The 27545-nt window shown below is 35.6% G+C and overlaps 1 protein-coding gene across 5 annotated transcripts in view; it reads right to left on the bottom strand.

Moving 5' to 3' along the window:
- The window catches only part of NEK10 (NIMA related kinase 10), a 186153-nt gene that overhangs the window by 35949 nt on the left and 122659 nt on the right, over positions 1–27545 (bottom strand). For 3 of the 5 annotated variants that reach the window (XM_039836712.1, XM_039836714.1, XM_039836715.1), the window contains 5 exons: positions 12980–13163; positions 12788–12874; positions 11273–11327; positions 2779–2816; positions 2541–2681 (listed from right to left, as the gene is read on the bottom strand). In XM_039836712.1, the coding sequence (XP_039692646.1) occupies positions 2541–2681; positions 2779–2816; positions 11273–11327; positions 12788–12874; positions 12980–13163 (505 nt within the window). Of the gene's footprint in view, positions 1–2447; positions 2682–2778; positions 2817–11272; positions 11328–12787; positions 12875–12979; positions 13164–27545 lie in introns of all 5 variants that reach the window. The other 2 variants (XR_005647358.1, XM_039836713.1) reach the window with 2 other exon arrangements.

Raw genomic sequence — 27545 nt, 5'->3', positions numbered from 1 at the left:
TTATTTTTATAGTTGCAAGTGATACTACACTGGCTTCCCATTTGTAGCAATAACTTTCCTTTAAATAAATTTAAGTTCAGAAAGTGAGTCAAATAAAATAAACATATATAAAGAAAACAGTAGTACAGATGGTCTCAAGTATGGCCAAATTTTTGCAACAATAATCTACAAGTGACTAAAGTTAGGGAACTAGAGCTAAAAAAATTAACATGTTTAAAATATTTATTCATTCACTGATTTCATGTTAATTACTATTAATATTTTCATCCGTGTAACATAGGAATTATTAAATTTTTATTTCTGTTGACAGCAAACTACAACCTATTATTTAACCTAAAGGATGTATATAAAATAAATTATTGACTCAATTTAATTAGTATTAAAAGACAGAATAAGAGGTCTTATAATTGTGTTAACTTGAAATGATTCCATGGTTATCTATTCTACAGGAGTTTGGAGGTATTAAATACTGCTGTATCATCACACTACGAACCTAGAATTCTACATTTTAGGAGTACCACATAAGATATAATACAGCCACTTGGCACTCTAAAATAATAGTTCTCACCCTTTCTTCTGCCATAGCACATAGAAAATGATGTTCATATACTAGATATAGTCCTAGGGGTATACCCAGGTTATAATGAAAATCTCCCCTCTCTGATAATTTTTTTCCAGAACATTTAGGCAATACAGGGCTGCAGCTGTTGGTTATACATAATTTCCACCATGTTCTTTTTTATCCAAGAAAGCTAAATCAAATTTTAAATAAAAAATACACTAATACAATCTGCTTATTTTTTAAAATAAATCATTCATACATTTCAGGGCTTTAGGTAAGGAATACCTAAAGCATAACTCACAAATGATCAGCCCAACAGTGTCTCATGATACTTTTTTATTCTCTCAGTTAGGCTAGAGATACAGAGGTGACAAATGAAATGAAGTGTGATTTGCAGATGAAGTAACCTAAGTGGACAGGGCTGGTACCAGTTATTTGTGATTTGATAAAGCAACCAATAGTCCAAATTTACCTGTAACACTTTAAAAAGTTTGACTCTTATAATATGCAGAAAAACAGCTTTGCATTAAGATGGAGAAAAATATATTTTTTTTTACTCAAAAACAGAAACCTCTTACCTACCACAGGTAATAACCCCAAACTTCTCATATGGATTAATGCATTCTATATTATCTTCTTTATGGATAAACTTTAGCATTCACTAACAACATTTAAAAATGCTATACTATATTCTGTTTTAAATAAAAAAATATGAATCAAGTGAATTTATAAGAATTGAACGGTATAACAAACTGTAGGTCTAAGAAATATATTACATGTAAACTGTGCCATAATGTAAATAGTTTGTATAAAGGTCCAAAGATCTGATCAATTTCACTGACAAAAAGTCAAATCTTAAACTGGGCTAATTCAATATGCCCTTTAGAAAAAGATATTCTTATTATGAATTACAACAGACTACGAATTGCTTACATATATATGTGTGTGTTCTGTTCTTGCTGTTATAAAATCAATCAACAACAATTGTTTTAGCTTCATGATTATGTTATGAACTTACCTTATAACAAAATAGCAGGAGTAGAGCACAGTCAACATGATAGCTTTGGATATCTTAATAACAAAGCCATTTTTTTTTTACATCTATGTTGACAGTATAAATAGCCCCAAACTGTCAATAACTCATCCAAAGCAAATTTAATAAATATGGAGGCATGGACTAATATTACAGTAAAGCAAATCACATCACCTTTGTTCACTATATGTGTTAACTCTACAAAAATATGTAGATTAAGGAATTTAAAGTGAAAATAGCATTAGATAATAATTCCAAATTAACCAAAGTGGTAAAATAGAACTTGATACTCAAGAGTCATATACTCATACATATGTTAAAAGCAAAATCACTTAACTCCTGAATTGTCCAGGGTTAGCTAACAATTTTACTATTATCATTGTACTTTAGTCCTCTTTAATAGAAATTAGAAACTAATTAACAGACTCCACAAACCATTATTATAAACGTTTGTTTTAAGAATCCATAATTTTTGAATTATTAAAGAAATAATATGGTATAATATGTTTTAGTTAAATATAAATAGAAATAATCACAAAAGAACTATCTGTGTCAGAGTAAAACAGATAAAAAAAAGATGTGCTCCAGTCTCTTGTACCATATAAGTCTAGAGCTTACATAAATACGTATGGAAAACATAGTTACTATTTTTTTGTTACTAGGTATGTACTTTAAGCATCAATGGTTCAACTGGTTAACATTTCCACCAAAGTAGAAGTGCAAATTTTAGAACATTCTATAATATTTCTATCAAATAAGTGAACACAGAAAGTATTTCGATACTCTTAAATGCCAAACTAATAATGGTAGACAAACAAAACAAAATTCTCCTGCTGTTTATAGTAAAATTACCTCCCAAGCATCATTCAAGACATTTCAGGCCCAACTATAATTCTGTGTTTGCCCATTGTGTGCTTGACATCAACTTGATCTAATAAGTACTACCATGATCTTTGAGATTGCGAAGAATCACAGCAGGAAGGCTGTGGGACTGCCACCCCGTCACTAACTCGGCCTCTAGCTCCTTAACGTGGGCCCTGAGCATGAGGGGTGGCACTTTCAGAAGCAGGTCAAGAGGCAGCAAAGCTGAAGAAATAAAAGGGGGAAATATAAAACTATAACATAAATTACATTGAATTTCAGGGAGGCATACATGATTTCATTGCTGCCAACATTAAATTACCTGGTCTTGGTCTTGATCCTATTCCACCAGTGAAGTCCCTGAAAACAGAATTAGGAGCCATTAGAATGTTGGATTTGACCAACATTTACTGAAAGGCTACATCCTGCTATGGTTTAGTTTATAAAATTACATAAAGGTTATTTTCCCTCAAGACACTCAAGAGTTCAATAAAAAAAGGAAATAAACATATTTAAACCCAGAGCAGAACTGACATTCCATTGGCCAATGGAAGAACCCTATTCCATCATAGTTACTTGTAAACTTTAATAATAATTAAGAGCCTAAATCTTAGTGCCTTCAATGTTTTTCTGGTTACACTTAAAATAAAAATACTGGTTTTGTATTTAAAAGAAATATATTTAAATTTTTCCATGTATTATTTTTCTATGCTTTGTTCCTGCTGTCTTAAAAAAGAAATGATATGTCTTCCTATGAAATGAGATGATTTTTGCATTTAAGAGGATTGTATTTTTCCTAAAGTTTCTGGTATTATTAAACATCACTTGTTTGCCCAGCTCTAAAATTCTAGATTTCTGGACTGTTTTGCAAGTTGGTCTCGGTGCTTTCCACCCAGTGGAAGTGGCCTAAAACCCCACCAAGGACAGCCATAAATAACCTTCGACCTTGTTTTGGCACTAAAACTTAGAGCCAATTTCTTAACAGTTTTTTTTAATAAAATAAGAAACATCTGAGCTTTGAAAGTTATAAGAACCATACTTTAATTTAATACAAATCAACAAAAATATATACATCTACCACATATAAGGCACATGATAGTCATTTGCTGAGTCTGACTAAATATAGGTATTCAAACACAAATAAACATGGCTGATAATTCTCTTACCCCAACTCTTTCATTTTAATCATAGAAATTTTGATACATACCTGCAATATATACCTAAGTTATGACGCATAACAAAATCGGCACTCATTACCTACCACCTAACTTAAATACTAGAATAATACTAAAACCTTTGCATCCAACTGTGAGTTCCTTCTCTACCTTTTTCCATTCCTCCTAACACCCCACTAAGCCGGCCTTCTCTCGATCCCATTATTTTTTCTGTCCCATTCCCAGTTCAAGTTTCCAGAGCCTGCCTTGAAGAATAAATGAAACTCGCCTGCCTTGCACAGTTAATACGATCTCCTCAGCCTTGGGATGACGGGCATGTTTAAAGAAAGAAAAGGGATGGCTCCTGCCTTCAGACAGTTCAAAGAGGAGCACCATCTCAGCACAGCCCGTATGGGTACAGGCCGCCTCAGGGCTGAGCTGAGGAGCACAGCACATGTTCCAGCACCTCGTATCCTTGCACGCATGCTGTACCCGAGCAAGTGCAGATGAATAACCCTGTCCCTTAGGCTTCTAAACAAGTTCAGCACTGTTCAGTAGAAATATAATGCAAACCACAAACATAAGCTTAAATTTTCTGGTAGCCACATTTTAAATAGTGGAAATAAAAAAGTGAAATTAATTTTTAAAATATATTTTACCAAATAGACCCAAAATATTATCGTTTCAACATGTACTAAATATAAAAATTGATGAGATATTTTACATTCAGTTTTGTATTTAGATTACTATTAATATGAAATTTAAAATTCAGTTCCTCGGTTATACAAGCTACATTTCAACTGCTCAAGAGTCACACGTGGCCAGTGGCCTCCATATTCGACAGTGCATTCCAGACCCTTCCTTAGTAGGTGCTGGTCATTGTCATCATAAACGCTGACCGAGGCTAAAGTCATGCCATATAGCTATACAATACCTCATGGACTCTGCTATCTTAAAAGTTAAATTAAAATGTAACTTTTAGAAGTCTTTTATTCAAAAGTTTGTGGGTGCTCTTGATAGCTGATAACCATTCACATGCCAAGTTAACTAGATGACAATGCTACTTGTCCTGAAAAATCCAAAATTTCCAACATTTTTACATATTAAAAAATGTGCTAGTGGTTTACATGAAATAGACCACCCTGATCGTGCTGATATGCTGCCCACTTTGCCACTCCTTTATATAATTCTAAATTCTTCTTTAGTAAACTTTAGGGAATTTTAAAAATAAATTAGTTAATTCAACAAATATTTACTAAGCACCCACTATGTATAGGCACTGTGCTAGACGCTGAAGATAGGATAGTAAAGAGAAGCAGTCCCTACAATACTGAACTTACACCCATAGCAGAAAAACAGTTAATTTCTCTGGAAATTATATCGCGGAATACAAGAAAACATAGTCATTTGAAATTTAAAAATAGTACGGACTCATTATAACCAGAAGGGACAGCTTTTAACTATACAGTTGTTGGGTCCACAGATGGGCAAAAGATTGGAATCAGGCAGAGCCTGAGGGAAGTCTGCCTCTAGACTGAACCAGATTGCATGTTTCTGTCCAGGAGAACATTATGGCTGCAGAGGATGATTTTCTCTGATAGTGCAAGCTGTAAAACAGAAATGGTCTAATAGGAAGAAAACATTCCAGAAATGTTTTATGGTGAAAAGGCTTAACATAATGAAGCTTGTGTCCTCTAAAAGTTTTGAAATGGGCATGGACCAACAGCATTACAGGCTAATGTAACAGAATTTGTGAGAGAAGTGGAGGTTTCAAAGGATTCTAAAATGACATCACTTTGGATCTGGTGAGACTTCACCTAGAATTCATAAACCAAAACAGAAGGTGAAGCACTGAACAGAGTGTTAGCCTACTTCCACCCCAAACCACTACAGGGAACATGGAAACTGGAGGTCATATTAGCTTCGTAACTTTTTAAATCAACTTCTCACTGACTTAATTCAAGTGCAAGGTAAATTATTTGGATGATTATTTTGTCAGAGGGCTCCTGGCTGTGAAGAAAATTTTATACTTCATAAAATTCTTTAAAATATGTATCTGAACCAAGAAAATATTTTCACTTTCATGGTAATTGCATCATTTAATTCAACTGGGAAAAGTAGTCAACGCTACTTAATGCTGATTAAAAGAAGAAATATGTAACCTTATGAAATGAGAGGCTTGGCTTACAACATTGGCTTACAATGCTTTCTGTGGCTAATGCAACCACACCATCTGAGCTAACTAGTATTTTACTGTTTGAAAGTCTCCTTCAGGTGATGATATTCATAAACAGGTCCTGTGTAAATAAATGACATTATGCAGGGTTGAGTTCCCCTGTTCAATAAGAGTTTTTCATCTATCTGCAGTGTTAATGGAGTTGGTGTCACTACAGGAAAGTGCCTTAGTGCCGCTGTGCCTCTCCACTTGTACACTCTAGTGACAGCTAGAAACAAATGAGCAATAAGCCAGAAAAGTTTAGGACTGTCACAGAAAAGAAACAATGCAGCCTTAGACCGTAACTCAAGATTGCTTGATTGTGACATTGGCAGATAGGGCTGTGTTGAGCCTGTCAAGTAGTAACCAAGCAAAATTTATTAAACTTAAGTAAAACTAGATATTGATTATTCAAAAAAAAGGGGTGGCGGTAGAGAATATCTACGAGTCAAAATGAGCAAGACTTCTGCTAAAAGGAGGCAAGATCCATAGTTCCTAAGACTACATAAGGGTCTTTCTGATCACAGGTATGATACTAGATGGTTACAAACATACAAAATCATCTTTATGTACAGAGACTAGAGTCAGTTGCACATCCCTGAATACTGTTATGCTTACACTGATTTGTCAAAGAAGTTGTGAACTACAGGCATCTCTAGTACTGAAAACATCTGATGTCTTAATCTACCTGCCAACTATACCCTGTTGCCTGGGCAATAGGAAACAAGCAGGCATGGAGAAACCTAGTTGCCTGAGCAACAGAATCTTAAAAGGGGCTGGGGTGGGGGGGTGCTTAAGCTGCAACTATAGATGAATGTTATTCATCTATTAATTAACAAGTATTTGTGGACTGGCACCTGTATGCAATACACTGTGCTCTGGGGAATGCAATAAAAAAGGACCAGGCATAGTCTAGTATACACCAGCACACAATAACAAATATTAATTGAATGAATCCATAGATGTGCTTATTAAGAAGACCATAATACAGTGACCAAAGCTTACTAGGACCTGCATGTATGTGATAATGAAAGAGGTTGAAGGCCCTGTGTTTGGCATCAAATTCCACTTTATAGGATACTTTATTTGTAAATTGGAATAAAATGCTATCACTTATTGGATTCGAAATATATATATACTGAGTGAGACTTTAAAGCTCAGATAGGAACTAGCAAAAGCCAAGCCCATTCTTAATTCTTTCGTAGCAAGTAGTATCAGAGGCAGGAGATTTTAGATCAGTTAGATTATTGAAAATGATTAAAGTTGAGCATTTCAAAGAAAGTCCTAATTATTACATTTTAAATTGCTTTTTTCTTGAAACAGACATTAACCCAACTTTTGACTGTCAATGTGCACAAAACGTTAAACAAACATTAGCAATAAGGCTATTTATTTCACATGATTATTTCAAAGTAGATAATATTTTGTGAGAGTTTGACCATAAAAACTGAATTCCATTTTCCCTCTTATTCCTTATGATTTCAATGATGCGCACATCGGAATAAAAGAAGATTTCTACAAACGCTATTATTCACTTCAACCCCTGTCAATTTTACACATTGAGTTCAAATCTCTCAAACTGGGAATGTAAAGATGACACAACTATTCTAAAAAAGTTTGGCAGTTTCTTAAAAAGTTAAGCATAAACTTACTATATGATCCAACCATTTCTTTTCTAGGTATTTACCCAAGATAACAAAAAGTACATGTCCGTATAAGACAGAAATGTTCATTGAAGCTTTAATAGCCAAATACTGGAACTCAAATGCAGACGAGTGGCTTAACAAACAGTGGTATATCCTTACAATGGAATATTACTTAACAACAAAAAGAAATGAATTATTGATGCACAAAACAACATAGACAAATCTCAAAATAATTATGCTGACTGAAAGAAGCCAAATAAGAGTATGTAATTCCATTTATATAAAATTCAAAAATGCAAACTAATCTATAGTCCAGCAGGCAGATTAACGATTGCCTGGGGTGGGGAGTGAGCTGTAGGAATAAGGGGCACAAATGGACACTTTTAGGTGGATATGTTCACTATCTTAATTGTGAGATTTATAAGGATATACATACTCAAAACTTATCAATTACACACTTAAATTTGTGCAGTTTATTTTGTGTGAATTATACCTCATTGAAGCTGTTAAAATAACTTCTCACATTTTCATTCAAGAAAGTTGTTCACATATACAATTACATGATCTGTGTGCATTCATTAAAAGCAATATATAAAAAAATACACTATTAAGTTCATTTTCATCTGCCTCTTGTTACTTACTAGATGAAACATTAAATGTAGTCAGATCTAGTTTTCTCATGGCTCTACATCTTCATCTAACTAGTTAGCACTCAATGGAGTACGAGTGATGGCTGCTAAAGCAGTTACTTTGTGACCTCTCAGATTGATAAACAGCTTTAGGAGTATCCCAAGTGATACTCCTATTTATGACATGCAAAGAACAAAGAGATCAAGGCAAATCTCTACTCTAGTAAACCAAAGGCCTATCTATGAGCAAATTATGCTAAGTGAATATATTTGTAGTGTGAATGACCCATTTATTGTTAGGAAATGGGAGTCAACTGGAAGTTCCCCATGCTCTACTTCTGTAATATTAAAAATGCTACATTAGCATCTCCAGGTTTCCTGGGGGTCCAGGAGAGCTCTGGGATTGGCTACTGCATGGCATCCTGGTGGGAGGGATTTGGGAATGGGGATTTGATGAGTCACCTCTGCTTCATGAATGGCTGCATTTCCAGAAGCCAAAGAATGGGGCTCTCGCCACTGATCTGGTTTCTGAGCTTTGACTTTAGCTTCCCGGACTTTAGGCGAAATGAGGATGGAAAATTGAGATCTGGGGAAGAATATGGCAAGAAAGGGAGCCCAAAGGAATTATTTGCCAGTTTCATATGACTTCTGCTACATAGTTCGCAGAAGGAACATGGACTTCTAAGAGTTGGGGACTGGTTGTCTCCTGGTTTCGCCTTTAATTATATTCCTGAAAAAAAGTTTTATTATTTGATGATGGCAGGGGGTACTTTCCAGTTCTAATATTATGTGTTCTTTCACCAGCCTAGAGACTTCAATTCTTCTCTAAGGAGGTAGGGGCTGCCCTTTATGGTTTCATTTGCTCATGTATTATCCATTTACCTGGCCTATTTTCCCTGCAAAAAAATCTACCTCAGGTTATTAGGGAGGTAACTTGGTTCTATAGCAGGCAATTGGTTTCCTCTAGCTCCTGATATCTGATTTGACCAAAGTGGAGAGTTTATGCTTAAGCTTTCTCTGTATACTATTTAGCTAGGGCCAAGTCTGAATTCTAAACTCTGGAAGATGTGCTCAGATCAAATATGTACTTCTCTGTGGCTTTTTCTAATTGAGACCAACTCCTTTGTTTTAGGAGCCAATAAAGGTCTCACTGTAACTGTTCTACCATTTAATATTTGACACAGAATAGCCAAAAATCTCTACAAGCTCGATTTTCAATTTATTTTTATTCTATTTTGTAGCTTTGCAAACTTCTTTTATACTGCAACTTCTTGTTTAGCTTTTAAATATTTTTCAGGAGGGGGGTTTACATTTCACATTAATAAACCAAGAAACCCAGGAAAATTCTAAACAAATTAGATTGCAAATAACTTTAGCTTTATTTAATGCCTTTTAAAGAATCAGAAATACGAGTTAGCGTTGTCTACTTTTAATTAAGAGAAGCTTGGGCATACCTGGAAGGAAGTAAAAAAGTAATTTTCTTTCCTCTTAATTGGCGTGAATCACAGGCTGTCCTGTCATTTATTTCTTTCTCAAGTTTGCCCTTGTCTCTCTATTATGCTGTGAGTTCCTTGAGAGAAGAGGGCTTATCTTAAAGCAACCTGTGTCCCCCAGTGGCATATCCCACTGTATCACACACATGGCACAGTTTTGCAAATGTTATTTTAGGTCAGGACCTATTCACCTATTCACCCATGTATGCACCTTCTGACTCGTCAACTGTTGCCACCTAACTGAACACCACCACTCCCAGCATTTTGCTAGGCAGGTTCTTCATTCTGAAATTCATTGCCATTTTGCTCTTCCCAGTACCCTCAAACCCAACATATTCCATTTTCCATTTTCCAGTGGCTGACTTGGTCATCAACCCTACGTTAAAGCCCGCTCTGTAATATCCCTATTTCAATGAGCTTTAGATTGAATGCCCTCATTCTGTTGATTCCAGTTCATCCAATTTACTATAAAATGTTTAAAGAATGACTAACTTTTAAAAACCATTTCAAGCTGTAAAATATACAGTACATATGTTTTTTTTTATTTTTTGAAGGATTGGATTTCAACTGAATTCTTGCAAATAAGACAATCTTCTATGAATCCTTTCAGAAAAAGGAGTGGAGTTATTTGGCAATGCTAAGATTCCTAAATTCATCTGATTGGAAATTTCCATTTTAATATAAAATTCTCCTAAATGGGGAGCACACACATATGTCTTAATTTATTTTTGTAATAAAATACTTGTTTTGCATTTTTGCTATATATTTAAACAACTTCATAACACTGAATAAAGTATTTAATAAGAGAGGACAAGCCTTTTTGATGTTCTTAAAAATAGAAATAATCATAAACCTTAAAAGGAAGCGGTAGATTCCAAAGTGCACTTATTATTTCGGGGGAGAGCATGTGCAAATACTGTTCCTATGCAAATACTGTTCCAGGCAGTGATAGATATCCAGATTAGCTCGCAAAACTCTACTGAACTCATGATGTGTTTAAGGTAGAGAAGCTCTGATGCCAGAGTTGAGGAGGACACAGCCACTCCATGGTACTCCAACTTTACAGCCAGGCTCACATCTCCCGCCCCCATCCCCTCACGTGCTTGGCCAAGTGAACTAGAGCTCCCACAGTTCCAGGCTCCTGTGTGTGGCTTCCTTGTGTTTGGCAAGTGGAAGCAGAGCTGGAGGGTTAGGAGTGAAAAGCCAAAGATGTGGAATGGGAGGGGTTTGCAAGTCTGGTGATCCCTCGAGGGTCTTCTAACTCAGGTCCCAAGTCCCCACAATCACTCGTTCTAGTTCTTCTTAGGGTTTCAGACTGCTTCTTTTTCCTATGTTCTCTCTGTTACTTCTAAAAATGGCACTCGGCACTTTAGCCCACTAAAGAACACCTTGATAATCTCATGAAGCACAACTGGCTTAACCTCCCTGGATCATCCTTGAGCTCAAAAAGACTCACCGATTGGCTTAAGATCACAAAAGTAGACTAAAACCCAGGTCCAAGCTTGCTACTCTTCCCAGGTTGCTGTTTGGTAAACAGCAATCAGTTCTGGGAGGGTGGGCTCTAATAGCCTCTATTATCACATGTCTGCGGTAATTTCCAGCTATCAGGTTTCAATTTAGCCACCAATAACTCAATTCTGCAGTCTAAAAATATTTCTAGGAGCTCAATGTGTACCTACCTTGTTTGGGATTGTCTTTCTCCTCCTGAAGCACTAAAACTTCTCTTTAAAATGCCTGAAACAAGAAAATAAAAATAACTTTCCATACTCTCTATTAAAAATAAATATTTAATTTATTCATTTGTTTGTTTAAAAATGTTGCATCGTATTATCTGAGCAATTGTATGTATTATAAAGACTGTCTTCATTTATGAAAGCATTGGCTAAAATATAATGTTGCAAAGTACTACGCACTTGATGGGTTTTTCTAAGGGTCTTTTTCCAACGAAAAGTCACTAAGCGAAGAAACGCTGTTATTAACAGCTAACAAAAGAACCATAAAATATCTAAAACCCTTGCTGAGAGAGCTACAAGTCACCACCACAAGCAAATTTAAGGGTCCGGCTTTCCTTTCCTGCTTCCCCACTGACCTGCCCCACCATCATTACTGGAGATACACCACACTGAAGTCCCCTCGAACAGTCAGGAATTAACTGCTTCTAGAACATGCTACACATGTTTATATGCATGAATGTTTTTACTGTATAATATTCATGTTTTCTCAATTGCACATCAAGACAGTCTATCTAGCTGTCTGAGATTTACAGGGAAAACAGAGCAGAGTGCTGAAAACTGGTACTGTCCCAGAAAATCTAGAATGTCTGGTCACCATTTTGATGGACCAGTTCAGTTGGAAAGGGACAAAGATTCAAGCTAAATCCTTAAGGCTCTACTTTTATCCTTGGGGAGACTATTTTAAACCTTTTTTGACATAGTTATTGGTGAGAAGAAATTATTTACACTTAATTTATTTCAGAGTATTTCTATATATCCTATTTAATATTCTATCAACTTACTCTTTTAAAAGAGTTTTCCTTTTCTCTCTATCTGCTGTTATAACTGCTCTTTTCTTTCAGGTTCAGATTTGTTGAGTAAATAGAATCCTATCTTTTCTTAAAATCTTTAAATTTTATTTAAATATATCTTTTCTTTCCCATACCCCAGTGTGACTATTTTCTTTACTGTTTCAAATTAAGAGTTGAGATTGACATATGGACTGAATTTATATATCATATTTTTTCATAGTTCTAAACAATTAAAATATTTTTTACTTTAGTGTTTTAAGTATCATACGTCCCTTTATAGTAAGGTAAATAAAATAGTACAAAACTTAGTCTACACCAACACTAATTTCTTCTCCAGGTTTCTAACCCCTAAACACACTCATAAAAGGTCACTTCCATTATTCCCGTAGTTATTTAGTTTGTCTCCAAATTAGTTATCTCCACTCCCCAGTTAGAGCCTGCATTTGCTGGTAGAAATAATGAAACTATTTGTTGAATAGCTGAGGCAACAGAAAACCACAGTGCTGGTTGGCTTCTAGGCTCTGACAGGGATAGACACATCTGTCCTAATTAGCATTGCACCTGAAAGACAAACTACTGGGTTATGTACGTGATGACATGTACTTGACTCCCGAGTACGATCCCCAAACTGCTACCTGCTGGAATCCACAAACGGGTAGAGAAAGCTTACTGAATGTAGACTCTTTCAAAGGGCTTGAATGGGAGCTGCTGGAGTTATCCGAAATGTCCAATTCGTCGTCTAGCTCCGAATATATATCTGCACATTAACAAAAATAATAATAATAATAATAATAAAAGCAAATAAACCTTGAAATAAGGAGTCAAGAGTGCATTCATGCTGCTACCTTTTCACTAGAAATACCTTTCTCGATATTTTCCAAGTTGAAGGTGTCATCTGACAGGATTTCATCACAGGCCCTGTCTTCCTCTTTGCCACAGGAGGCCTGGAAAGCTTCCGGGGGCAGGTCTGCACTTTCAGAAAATTCACTTTTCAGGCTGGCTGCTCCACTGCTGCTGCTGCTCAGACTTGCCTTCTCAAAGGTTTCCTGAAAGAGAAATTCAATTTTTAATAGCCACTTCTTTCCTTCTTTCTACAAAATCCAAATCATCAGAACATATTAAAATGCTCAAAATAGCATTATAAATATGTGCGGTGAATAGCATCAGTAGGTCCACCTATACATAGTCTAAGAATTCATTCAGTTCGTAACTACAAAAAAAAAAAGGAGGTCTGCAATTTGCCAGTGGACAAAAAAGAATGGACGTGGAAAGATGCTCGGTAACGAAGGTTTGTGCAATCTGCTGAAAAAAAAAGTAGCACTAAGGAATAAATATGTTTCAGTTAAACTGAAATTTCTCTCCCTTAAATTATTTTTAAAATATTTGCTATGAAATCATCTCAGCACCACAGTGAATAAGCAAGGTCTAGTTTCTTCCATGCTCAAGAGAAATTAGTAGCAGAAGCAGCCAGGCTATGCAGAGGGAGGGAGGGAAGGAAGGAAGGAGGAAGATGGAGAGCTGCAGAGAAGAGGATTTTCAAACCACTTAAGACCCCATGCCACTGCCTGACATTAACAGGCTCCACAGAGCTAGCCCCGTGCTCTTCCAGTCTCCTCCAAACTTCTGGCAGCATTCCTATTGCGATAGCACCACAAGGTGACTATCTGGCCACGAGAGTCCCCATTTCCCTAAACGGTATTAGTAGGACTGCACGATTATGGCCAAAAGTTCAATAAAAATAAAAGAAGAAAAAAATTACTCTCATTAAATGCTGGACTTCATTTTTCTAAGAAAAAGACAGAGGGGAAGAAACTACATCTGACTCAGCAGAAAAGTATTGCTTAGTTCTTTACTCAAGTAATTCTCAGTACATAACACGTTTATTGTGTGGGACAGTTTGAGACAAATGTGTAAAACCTTCTTAGGCTGTGGAGCTAAACAATGTTGAGAAACCTGAAGTATTGACCAAGAGGATGAAAAGACAAAGAAAAAAAGGCCATAAAAAAGGAAAGGATAATAGGTAAAGAACATGAGAAAAAAGCAAACGGCCACATTTATTGAAAGGGAAAAATATCTACTCATGAAGTGTGTCAGAGGTTGTTTAGTCATGACTAAAAGGCTACAAATGATGAAAACTGTTTGCTAGAGATACAAGTTCATGTCTTTTTTTTCCAGATATTTTTTCCTAAAATTAAAGCGACACTCAAGGCTTCAAGGAGCAAGTTCCTAAAAACTCCATGGTGGTAAAATTTGCAGATGAAGACAATCTAATACCTTATGAATGACTGAAATTAGAATTAAACCTCTGAAAGTTTTCATTATTTATGTTCGCTAAAGAAGAAAAAAAAATACAAAGACTACCAAAGACATTTGTGCACTGCAAACTGTCCAATAAATTTATGTTACCTCTTTTTCCTGAGAATTTTTCATTGTTCCTTCCTTAATTTTACCAAGATGCTTGGAGATATTTCTTGCTCTGTTGAACTAACATGCAGTTGAAGGTGCATTTTAATTTTCTTTCTATAGTCTTCCATTCACTGCTCAAAGTCTTCCTACTTTTATGACTCGGAATTGTTCCTTCCTGCATTTTGGGTCCACCTTGGTCTACTAAGCTCAAACCTGAAGTGGAAAATGCTTTGGATACCCTTTGGCAGAGCTGAATGTGTGCTTCTCAAAAATTTTTCTAATGCGTAAGGCTCATAAAGGGCTTCCAACACCAGCCTCAGTTCCTCCCAAGACCCTGATACCAAACCCAGGAGCTCCTTCTAAGGCTCAAAACTTTCCTGTACAACCCACTCAACCTCTTCCATGCCCTCCTCCTATTTCTGTCCCAACCCACAGATCTTTCTTCCTCCAACTATCCTCAACCGAGGTCATTAGAAATTTATATTAAAATGAACATTCAATTTAAGGCTTTCTCTTTTATCTTTTTTATTCCAAAGAAATCATTTCTTGCCATATTCTAAAGACTACAATTCTAAGGACTGTATACCCAAGATGTGTCAAGGTTATCAATGTAGAAAAAAAGACAAAAGATTATTTTTGAGTGAGTAAACTTTTCATTGCATTGATGCAATTAGATGCCGGAATCCATATATCTCTAAAACTAGCAAAGCTTCAGCAAAAGTTTTTTTTTCTCTTAAGAATGGACATGGATAAGACATTGGAGTAACATTTTTCTTTGGACAAATGAAGACTGGGGAGAAGCTGTGAGTCCTATATAGGCGATTCCAGACTTAAGGAGATTTGACTTGCCACCGATACCCAAGAACCAGTTGGGTTGCAAATCAACAGTTATTTGCAATGGCCAAAATTGCATCCACAGGTAATTGGATGTTTGTTTAAATTCTGATAAAGGGAAGCCCATTCTTGGAGAGATGCTTTTTCAAACTATAAACGTGGAAGGTATGATAAAGTAATGTAGAACAGGCAGTTTGTTTTGGTTTAAAAATTCTATTTCTATAATCTCTTGCAGTAGCTTTTGCTTCAAAAAATTACGTAGTTTTTGGAAGTTGCTATAAACTGTATGTCACCGTAGACATGCTTTCTCAAATGTGATATCCAGAGTTTTTGCTTGTGAATATTTGAGTACCCAAGTTATTATCCAATTCACACCTTAGAGAATGGAGATGCTATTTCAGTCCCTTTTAAATTCCTAGATACTTCGCACATAGTAAATGCTCAATAAATAATTCCTGTGTTGATATAAAAAGTAGAGAAGGGCTAGAAAAGCAGATGAATTCCATTATAGGAGGAGAAGTTTTTGTAACTTCTGTATTTTTCGTCTTGCCCTTTTACACAGGATCCCACATTGTGAAATTTCTGTAAGAGCTGAAGGGACTATTTGGTGATGCACCTGTGAATAGGAATGAACTTTTCCCTTCCTTTTCCCCCTTTGCACTTAGGAAAAGTTGTAAAGTTCACATTTTAGAGATGACCAGCCCAGCAACTACAGACAATATGCCTCTGTAACTCAGCAGGCCAAAGTCAGAGATGATTGGATGTTTTCAGTATGAGAGTTGAGGCCATTAAGATGTTTTCATAAGTTGCCTCCAGCAAGAACATAAACCTGTTAAAAAGAGTTACAGGTTAAAAGGTATAGCCTTGGGGGATGGAATTCGGCTGCTCTCATTTTGTTTACTTTCTAATGATGATTTTTCTAGGATTAGGAGAGAGAGTTTAAATTTTTTGGCATTTGTATCACCTAGGAACTGATGGACACATTCTAACTATCAATAGAGCACCAAAGGAAAAGACAATGCATATCATACAATAAAATTATCGTTGATATGGTAATTATCACCATTATAGAAGAAGCTTCCTGTTACAATTGCTGATATAGGCACAATTATGTTTGGCTGAGTTTTGCTCATTATAATGTAATTTTTATGTGTGGAGCAGATCATAATACATTTTTAGTTGAATAGCAATTCTAACAGGAACAGACTGACATCACCCAAGTTAACTGCAACAGTAGGGAAAGAATTAAGAGGGCCTATTTTATTAAAACTATTGTAATTTTTTTAATTGCCCAGAATGTTAGTTTTATAAGGACAGAGAGAAAGAAAAGAAATAAATATAATGCATAACACCAGCTATATCCTGTAGAAGCTTTACTTTAGAATCATAAAGAATGCACTATTTCTATTGTATTCTAAATATTCATATTCTACTTGAGCTATATCTTTACCCAATTTCTTCCATTTGTTTAGTTAATAACTATGACCTTAAACACATATATTTTGGGCTCTCTAGTGCTTGACAAACATTCATCTGGCTGACGTGATATCTTTTCAGGGGCAAACCAAGTTCTATGCTTTTCATGGGTGATAGCATGAAGAAAATTTAAAATAGACAGATCATGAACTGCATATTATTATACATCAACTTAGTCCCTAAATTTCAAAGTATTAAAAAAAGCAGGTAATGCAGTCAGATGGTCAAAGAGGCCACATAGACACAGGCCATACGTGAGTGGATCACCCACGTTAATGGGCACAATGAGCAGCTCCTCTCCAGGACCTCGCTCTAGAGAGGCTTCGCCATCACAGAGGGCTGGAATAATGTTGCACACCTGGAGCCTCGTCCCTCACTGTGGTAGATGGAACTCTTTTATGTCCAGAATTGTTTGGATAATGTCTAATTTCATTAATATAATCCAAAAGCATTTCCTTTCTCTCATGCATGTACCATGTGTCAAGCAGAAGAATAACACGTTCAATTTAAACCAGAAAAACTAGTGTCGGGGGCTTTGAAGATAGCTAAGTTTATAAATATTATATAATAAAGAAAAATGTTCTCTTCTAGTTTGGATATTAATTATTCTTTTGAATGTCTTAAAAAATTCATATGAAGCTAAACATTTTGCTTTAATATAATGAAATGCACATAATTATGATACATTATTATCACAACACTCTTAATTAGAACTTCTTAAAAGCATAAGAATATATTAATGAACTGTCACTAAATTAAATAAAATTAGAAAATGAATTCATTATAATAATTCAATATAAAATTTCAATATCAAATTTACTGAAATTTTTATAATGTTTTATAAAATTTACTGAAATTTTTATAGTGTTTTATAATGTTTTACTGCCACCCCATAACTAACCTACTATTCCTAATTCAAAGACAAGTTTGCTAGAAGTAATAAGACTAATAAAGATGAGGAGAACAGTGTCATAATCTGAAAATATCACTTATTACAAACACAGTTGGTAAGGTCTAAATAAACATTTATTGACCAACATTTTGTTTCAAGATAGGAGAGACAAAAAGAACTGAATATGTATGTTAATATTTCCAAAAGCATTTTCAAAAGAGGCCAGAATCAGGCAATATTGCTTATCATAGAAGAAACAACACATAGAGAAAACAATGCAAATTTTAAGACATTCTAATTTGGATTGCTAAAAAACAAGAAATGCAATTGAAAACCAGCAATGCTTAAAGGCATTAAACAGTATAGAATTAGATATGGGTAGTATCACTCTAGATGAAACCTACAAATTGGAAAACCACTTACTGTTCCATTTTTAACATAGAATTACATGAGGAAAAGTATAATTCCAGTTAAACTCCACGTTTAGCACATGATATCAGAATATCAAACTGTTTAAGAACTGGTAGACAGAGAATTAAAAGTCAAGGAAAAGAGTAACCAAGATTTTTTGCCTGGTCCAAATGCAATCTCCTCTTAATCAATCTTCCTGCTTCCACTCTTGACTCTCAGCAGTCTGTTCCTATGCAGCAGCCAACCTTATCATTTAAAAACATTATGTCACTTCCTTTCACTAAACTCGCATCACTCAAGTCTATGGCATGAACTATAGCCTCCTAGTCTCCTACTGTCTCCTCATGCTTCACTGCACTGCAACCACACAGACTTCCTTGCTTGCTCCTTGAACTTGGCAGGAACGTTCCCACTTCAGGATCTTTGGACTTGCTGTTTCCTCTGCCATCAATGTTGTGCCTCCAGATATTTGCATGACTCACCCCTTTAATGTATTCTGGCCTCTGCTCAAATGTCATGTAATTATAAAAGCTCTCCGTGACATCTCTTTTTAAAATAGCCTATCTCTCCACATCTACCAATCACTTTCTATTACCTTACCTTCTTATATTTTCATCCATTGCACTTAAATTTTTTATTCATTTATTTGTCTTCTCCCACTATGAAGGTGGGTTTCTTTGACTGTTTTGTTCACTGTTATAACATCAGACTAGAACAGTTCCCAGAAGAAAGTAGATGGTCAATAAATTTTGTTGAATAAGTGAAATAAAAGATCGATTTTTTTTTTACAGGGTTGTAAAAAGATCTCCATGTTAAAACAAAGGGTAGAAATCAAAATTTTGGCATGATTTTTTGAAGACATCAGCAAGCTGATTCTAAAATTAATAAGGAAATAAAATAGATCTAGAACAGCCAAATCACACTTGACAAAGAAGAACAAAATTGGAGGACTTACACAACCTGATTTCAAAACTTGTTGAAAAGCTACAAAAATCAAGATACCGTCGTATTGGTCTAAGAACAGACATATAGATCAATGGAATAGAATAGAGTTCAGAAAAAGATCCACATATATACTGTCAAATGACTTTTAACAAAGATATCTAATAAAATTAATAGGGAAATATTAGGCATTTTAAGAAATGATGATGGAAAAATTGAATACTCATCTGGAAAAAAATTAAACTCAATTTCTTCATTATTCTATAAACAAAACTACATCAAAATAGATCACAGACCTAAACATTAAAGCTGTAATCACAAAGAATATACGCACAAAAAAAAGAGTTTATTTTTGCGACGTTGGGATAGGAAACAAGAATGCAAAAAGCACGGACAACAAAAGAACACAAAAAACTAAACAAATAAATTGTATTTTAACAAAATTAAAATTTAACAACAATGTCTGCTCATCAGAAATAAAATAATGAGTCAAGTGATAGACTGGGAAAACTATCTGCAATACATATGTTTGATGAGAGAGTCATAGCTGAACATCCTAAAAAATAACAAAAACAAATTCGATAAAATAATGGCCAAAAATTTGAACAGATATTTCACAGATACAAAGAGATAGATAAATAACCAATAAACACATTTAAAGGTACTCAACATCCTTGGTCATCAGGAAAATGCAAATTAAAACCACAAAGAGATACCTTTTAAAACCATTACGAAGGCTAAAAGCTAAAAGACTGACAACATCAATGTTTATAAGAATATGGAACAATTTCATACATTGTCCCTTAAAGTGGAGAACTGTTTGGTAGTTTCTTTTAAAGTTAACGATATAACTAACTACCTTATGATCCTGAAGTTATATTCTTAAGTATTTATCTAAGAAAAACGAAGATATATCCACAAGAAGAGTTATCCAAGAAAATTTGCAGCAGTCTTACTTATAAAGCCCAAATCTAGAAACACAATATAAGTGTTGATCAACAGGAGAAAAAATAAATTATGATGTATTCATATGACATAATACTCTAGTAATATAAACAAATTACTACTATACACGACAAAATGGATGAATCTCTCAGTGTCATGTGAGAGAAGCCAGGCACTAAAGAGTGCGTATTGTCTGATTTATATATGAAGTCAAACACTAGGCTGAAATCATCTATAGTAACAGAAATTGCAACGGTCTGTCCATGGGCAGGGAACTGCATGAGCGGGGATATGAGGGAACTTTCTGAGGTGATGTAAATGCTCTGGATCTGGTTTGGGGTAGGGGTTATACATGTGTCAAAAGTTATTAAGCTTAGCATTTAAATTTTGTACATTTTACTTGTATATAAATTATATCTCAATAAAAAGAGAAGAGGGTCTTAGGGTAAATATAAGAATTACATGTATATCTGTATGGGAGCCTAGAAGGCATGGTTTAGTTTTCTTAAAACATAACAAATATAGAGTATTTCTAAAACAAGTCACGATTTTTCCCGATGCTTCTTTTGCTGCATCATTACTTGTTGCATTTTCACAGCCTTGGGGGAAATTCAGTCAATTAACCAGACAATAAAAGCAAAGATGTTCACAAAAATACCGTCCTTTTAAAATATATCATTTTCTACATTTAACTTCTTAGCAGAAGACTGCAGACACACATCTTTAGTGGTGTGCTCTGCAACTGCAAATGACATGTGGCCTAATAAACATAAAGCAACTAAGATAAATACTCAACAGTTTAAAAAATTTGCACTAAGAACATGAGACTCGAATGCTTGCATATTTGCTCAATTCTTAAGTGGTTAACTTTAAAGATATTGGAGAATATTAAAAAAATATCAAATTTCTGTGAATAAAGTTTGCTAAGAACTTATATAGATTATATCTGAAAACAATAAGAATTCCACGAAAAAGAAATAAAATTATGAAAGGTTTGTGAATTTAGAAAATAATCTTTGCTCATTAGCACTCTACTAGCTGCCTTGTCCCCCAAAATAGATGGAATTTAAAATGATAATTATGTGTACCATATTTAAATAGCTTGACAATATCAAATTATCATAGAAATCTTTCTTTCTTAACTCACCAAAAGCTTAGAGTAGATTTCTAGGACTCACTGTATGAATATTTACTCACCATTTTGAGCATGAATAATTTATCAAGATGAGATGTGGGTTTTTTGAAAGATCATATTGGTAGGCACGAAGAGGATGGCTAAGGGAAGGAGATGATTTTAGATTACTTGGGTGGAGCAGATTCAATCATTTGGAAGGTCTTCAGAGAACTGAGGCTTCTCTGAGACAAAAAAAAAAAAAAAAGGAAAGAAATTACACCTGTGGATCATGGCTTTAGCTCATGTCCAAGAGCTCCAACCTGTCCTATGGAATTTGGACTTGCCTAGCCAGCCCCCACACTCATATAAGCCAGTTCTTTGCAATAAATTTCTCAAAATGTATCTCCCACTGGTTCTGCTTCACACATTTTGTATAGGACTGTCCTGCACTTGGAATAAGAGCATTTCTGCCACTGTCCTTTAAGTACCAGTAGTATTCAAAGTCATTGGGGTAAAAAAAAAAATGACTCCTCCTGATTCCACCCCATTCCCATATTTCCTAATGACCCCCTGTGGACAGTGGAGAGGTAGGACACTGAGTCACTGCTAGCAGTAACGAACAACTAGAGGCAAGACAATTGACTATTGCAAAGATCCAACGTGAGATAATAAGAACTGAAAGGATAAGATGGACTTGTCAGACATTTCAAAGATAGAATGGGTAAGAGCTTGCTAATGAAATGGATGTAAGACTTGAAGGAGAGTGAATTAAAGAAGATGTCAAGGTTCCAATTAAGGTGATGAGGTGTAAAACATGACAGAGTCAAGAGAGTAAAATCCATTCACTGCGGGACTTGCTAAGTGTGAGGTGAGGGACCTATTCAAAATTTAGGTCTGGCACACAGGAGAGGCTGAGATTAGACAGGTCGCTTGGAGGTCCTTCAGAAAATGGGTGTGGAAATTATGTTGTAAAACACATCCCAGTGTATTTTGCATTCTTAGAAAACTTTGTGTACTTTTCCTCCCAAAGCTCTTATACTATTGAGACCAGGCCGTGAGGTTGAGGCTTATAAACCAGAAGGAAGGCTGGGATAAAGAACATCTAAGAAAAAAGGACATGATGGAAGGGCAGTTTCTGGCAGAGGGGACAAAGGACTGGGAAGTCTTTCTGAAGCACAGAGAAGGAACCTAACAGGAAGACAGAAGATGCGCAAGCATCCATGTTTTTCTTCCTCGCATCCCTCCAGCAGAGGTGAACTTCAGGAGTGAAGTAGGGCAGTTGGAAGAAACTTGGGTGGGCAATCCAGATGCAGCCAGAAAAATCTGGACACTTCGAAGAAGTTTTGTGATCATCATCATATTATATTCTGTTTGGTTTACATGGGCACTTCAGATGAGGCTCATGAGGGTGGACATCTCATCTGTGTTTGTTCACTGTGGTACACCTAGCACCTAGAATAGTGTCTGATATCTAATAGATTTCAATAAATATTGGATGAGTAGATAATTGAATGACTGGAACTTGGGGTAGAAGAGTAGGAAAGGGTAAAGAAGGTACCTGAGTTGGGGGCACTGATATATGGCACCCAACTCCCACTAAGTCCCCCATGGGTTGCGTGTGGCATGGATGGGAATCCACAGCTCCTGTGTGTCCCACTGGGTATGTTGAAGTTGGCTGTGGTCCTGGCTGGCAAGTTTGCCGGGCTACACTGCATGGAGGAGAGGGCATAGAAAAGACAGCTCAAACCAGCTATGCCAAGGCAGATCCCCCAAAGCCATGGAGATGAGTTCACCTCAGCTAAGGTCAGCAGAAGCCAATAGGAGAAGACAGCACCCAGAGCCCTTATTTCTCCGCCATCTGCATGGGGATGCCTAAGGCTCCTCCTGTGCCCAACTGCCATATTGGGAGGAGGAAATAGAGAGGAGAAACTTTGAAAAGGAAAACAATTTTTAGGCCAAAAAACACTGACACAAGTGATAATGGCTACATCTGCCATTTTCTGCTATCGGCAGAAACAGAGATTCAAAATAAAATGATACGTGATTATAGAAAATAGAGTTCCCATTTTGTACAACTGATTTTTATCCAAAGTCACATGAAATGAAAAATCACGGGGCTGGATAAAGCTCACCCAAAGGAAGAGCAAGAAGAGAAGCAGAACACCTAAATTTAAGAGGCCAGGGTTGGAAGATAAAATAAGAAAGTATTCGGAGAGGTAAGATGGAGAAACCAGGATAGAAGAGTAAAGTAGAAACCACAGCAAAAAGAAAAGAGAAGAGAAGAGAAGAGGAGAGAAGAGGAAAAAGAAATGAAAAGAAAAATGAAAGAAGAAAAGAAAATTCAAGAAGGGGATATGAACAATAAGGAAGAATTAGCCTTCGGTTTGATAATTTGATTGTTGGGGACTTTGGAGAAATTCAAGGTTTTAGTCCACACTACCCAGGACTGAATCCAAACGCCTTAACTAAGTATCCACAACTTCTTCCATCTGGCACCAGCCTGCTATCCCGGATTTTCAAACCATGTATAAAAATATTATGCATTGTAAATCGGGACACTCAACTTTCAGTCCTAGGTCTGTCAGTTACTAGTTCGATGACCTTGGATAAGTCTCTTGACTTCTCTTGGTTTCTTTTTTCCTGCCTATTAAATTAAAGCATAAAATAATGCCATTTCCAAAATTTGATTCTTAGTTGAAAGTGAGCTAAGCAGGTATATCTAGAATTTCTGCACTTCTGCTATTCCTTCCCACCCAGGAGTTTTCAAGGCCAGATCTTTCGCTCCAGGGAATTCCCTGAACTATCACCCACATACCTCATTTGGCATTTATCCAAACTGTCTGGAATCATTAGGAATTTTCTCCTGCATATGTGTCTCGGCTTCCCAAAGATATTGTAAGTTACTTTAAAACTGAGACCATAAGTTTTTACAACCTTCGCAATATCAAGCACAATGCCTTATGTTCAGAAGACGTTCAACGAATCTTTGTTTCATTATTAATTATAGACAGCAAGTGTTTTCAATTTTTCTCTCTTTGTGTTCTCTGATAGGCTCATGGATGCATAAGTCGTTCTCCAAACTGAACAAACTTACTACACTAGTAAAAAGAAATTATCATTACACTTTAAAACAGGGGTAGTGAAGATAAAAGCACCTGACAAATGTCATTGGAAGAGAAGTGGTAAAACCCTGCAAATCTCACACTGAGAGAACATGCTTCTCTCCCGATTGCTCTTCGGCCTCCTTGGAACATTCAACTCTGCTCCATTTGTACATGTAGGAGTATGCTTCATTCCTCAATGTTACTATTAGTCTGAAGTTGGATCCACAAAATCCTAATAATTCAAATTAAATTGAAGTTTTCCACTGATTATCCAGATTTTTCCTGGCTGGATTTTTTTAAACACTTATCCTTGTATGTATTGGTGAAGATCCAAGCAGCATGCTCTTTTCAAATATCTGTAACCAATTCTTCTGTCTGGGCTATAAGATAACACCTAAAGGGTAATTGTTCTGTGTGTTTGACACGTTGTATACAGTGCCAAAACGCCAATCATGATTTTGACTATCTCAATGCCATAATATCCTCTGTATTACAATAGCCTTTTATTACTACGCCTTTAAGTAGAAATTGCTCCTGATTTTTCTCTGCTGGATTCTTGCCATTCCTGACTCTGTGCTCTCCTTATGATCTCTTATTTTGAATCATAAAACTTAGAAAGCTTAACATTCTTCAAAAGGAAAGTCTTGTTTCTTTCATAGAAGTTAAAATAAACCACAGTACACAGGCGTGAACTTTATTAGTGAAGACTTCTCTGTTCTTTTGAAATATATATTAAGACTTGTCTTTACTGGCCCATGATGAAAATTGCTGTCGTTAAGAATAAGCTAACGTGAAGTAAATAGCATGCACTCCATGAGATAGGGGCCATTAATGTTTCTTATCAATTGCTTGCTCACCCACTAATTCGCAAAATTTCAGTAATTCACAGTGGATCTTTTAATCAATGCTAGGAATTCATAAAGTTCTACAGAACCCACTAATTTCTCTTTCCTTTGACTATGATGTATCATTAGATTTATGTAATTGCATTATTGGTGTTAACTGCTCTGGGAGAACATTTCACTATAGTTGAAATGAAACAATCATAATACCATAATACCACTTTAGAAAAAAAGAAACATGCACTTTTACACTGTAATTTTCCTGCCAGTAATAATGCAGATATAAGTTTTTAAAAATAACTGGTACTCAGTGAGAATTATGCCAATTAACTGCATGCTGTCTTTTAATGAAATGTAATCATATTTCCTTCTCAGTTCTTTCATTAAGCTGCATTTTTTTCTTTTAGTTAACAATTGATTAATCTTGAAATGAAAAATTACCTAAAATAGTGCAGAAGAAGGCATTTTATGGCTTTAAATTGTAATATAAAATCTGCTTTGAAGTAAAGCATTTCTCTGTGGTCCCTATAAGACTGAATACTCCATGCAGGAGCTGAGCCTGGCTAGGAGCAGGTGCTCAATAAATATTTATTAATTGCATGAGTAATATACATGGATTTAGTAGCAATGGGCCATTTAGTATTGGATTAACAAATTGCATCAACAAACTATTCTTCAACATAAGCATTGCTCATTTTATATAATTAAGCAACATATCTTACAATTTATGCCATTTTTTAATTTGTGCAGTCTATTCAAACACAGTAACCTATTTAATCTTAATGCCCTCTGCAATGAGTAATATGTTCCTAATTTACAGATGAATAAAGAAGTTATAGAATCTTAAAACTCCCTCCTCGACGATAGATTTCTCTCTTTGTTTTATCCAGTCATGTCCTGAGAGGTAGATTTCTGCAGTTAAAATTGCCCTCCGCATACATACTGAAATATTCATGGATGAAGTAATACAGTATCCTGGTTTTGGGAGGGGGCAGCAGGTGTGCATAGAGACGAAACATGGTTGGTCCAAGTAGCAATTGTTGAAACTGGGGGGTGAGTACACAAAATACTCTCTTTACATCTATAAATGTATGAAATTTTCCACAACAGAGAGTTTAAAAAAAAAACTGAGAAGTAAAATTAAACAAATTAATTAAATGGTCCTTCTCCAGGTGTTCTGCTAAAGATAAGAGAATTTCTGTTGTAAGATTTTAAACTAAATGCACCCATCAGCTACATGAATCTAATCAAAACTGACTTCTTTTATATCTAACTGGAAATTAGCTAAGTAGCTTTGCAGTGCAGAATTTAATAGAAGGCCCCAGAAACTTAAGATATGTAGAAACGACTAAATCTCTTACATTTTAGTTTACTGGAAATACTACATTCTGAATGCAACATGACATCCGTGGAATGATGAGTTTATCATTGTTGCCTAGATTTTACAAAGTCAGGTAGTAAACTAACAAGCAAAGTGCACTCTAACTCCCTGTGTATACGATTTAACTGTGTTCTGCAAGAGCTATAACTCTAAGTCATATGCTCCTACACATAAACCGAGGCCTTAGATAATCACTATAGATTGTTCTATAAAATTATAGCTGGGCTCAGCATTTAAGACGGTGAAGAATAAAGAGTTTTCCCCCAAAAGAAAACCATATTGAATCTCTAACTTCTGGATTCCAAGTACGTCAAGATAGACCCACATTACAGTAAGGCTTTCCTTCTAAAAAGAAAAGAGTTTCCTGGAAATGCTCTTATTCAAAAAATCAGAACTGCCTCCTCTTTGAGACCATCCCCAGCTCCAGCAGAGCAGGTCCTTAGGATACTGGAAAGGATTGAACGACCAGGTACCCTGATCAAGAATGGGTGTTACAACCCTGTTTTCTTGCATCCTAGCCCGAGAAGGGAAGAAGAAAACATCTGTAGGTTGACGGGCCCCTTACTAGATACTTGCTCCAGGAAGCCCAGAGCAAGGACAGGCCATGGGTCACGACGCAACTAAGGCGCAGAGGAAGGAAAATAAGAAACCACAACAAGAGCATCACTGGCACACTCACTTACACAGGTGACATTGTAGCTCTGGCATCCCTTTTCCAAGCTATGCTCAGAAATAAACAAATATTAAAATAATTTAAAGGTTACTAGCAAGAAAAATAAAAGCACATATTCCGATTTGAAGGACAGCAATATTATTGCCACCACAAACAGTAATGAAAGCAATTCCACAGGCTAATAAGAAAAAATTTTAAGGCAAATATTATTTCCTTCTCTAAATAACACATTACGTTTTCATCTATAGTCCCAAAATCAAATTGCTGAAGGTATTAAGTATAAGCATTCACTACTACTTATGCAAAGATCAGAAAATAAAAAACAAATTGTGAAGAAATCTTTTTGATACCTCTTATTTTATAATATATACAATAAATTATGGGTTAGTTCTTTGGAAAATCAATTAT

The sequence above is a fragment of the Pteropus medius genome, unplaced genomic scaffold, assembly GCF_902729225.1.
Source record: "Pteropus medius unplaced genomic scaffold, Ma_sr-lr_union100, whole genome shotgun sequence".
In the NCBI taxonomy this organism is placed as follows: Eukaryota; Metazoa; Chordata; class Mammalia; order Chiroptera; family Pteropodidae; genus Pteropus; species Pteropus medius.
This window is presented reverse-complemented; position numbering and strand designations above follow the sequence as displayed.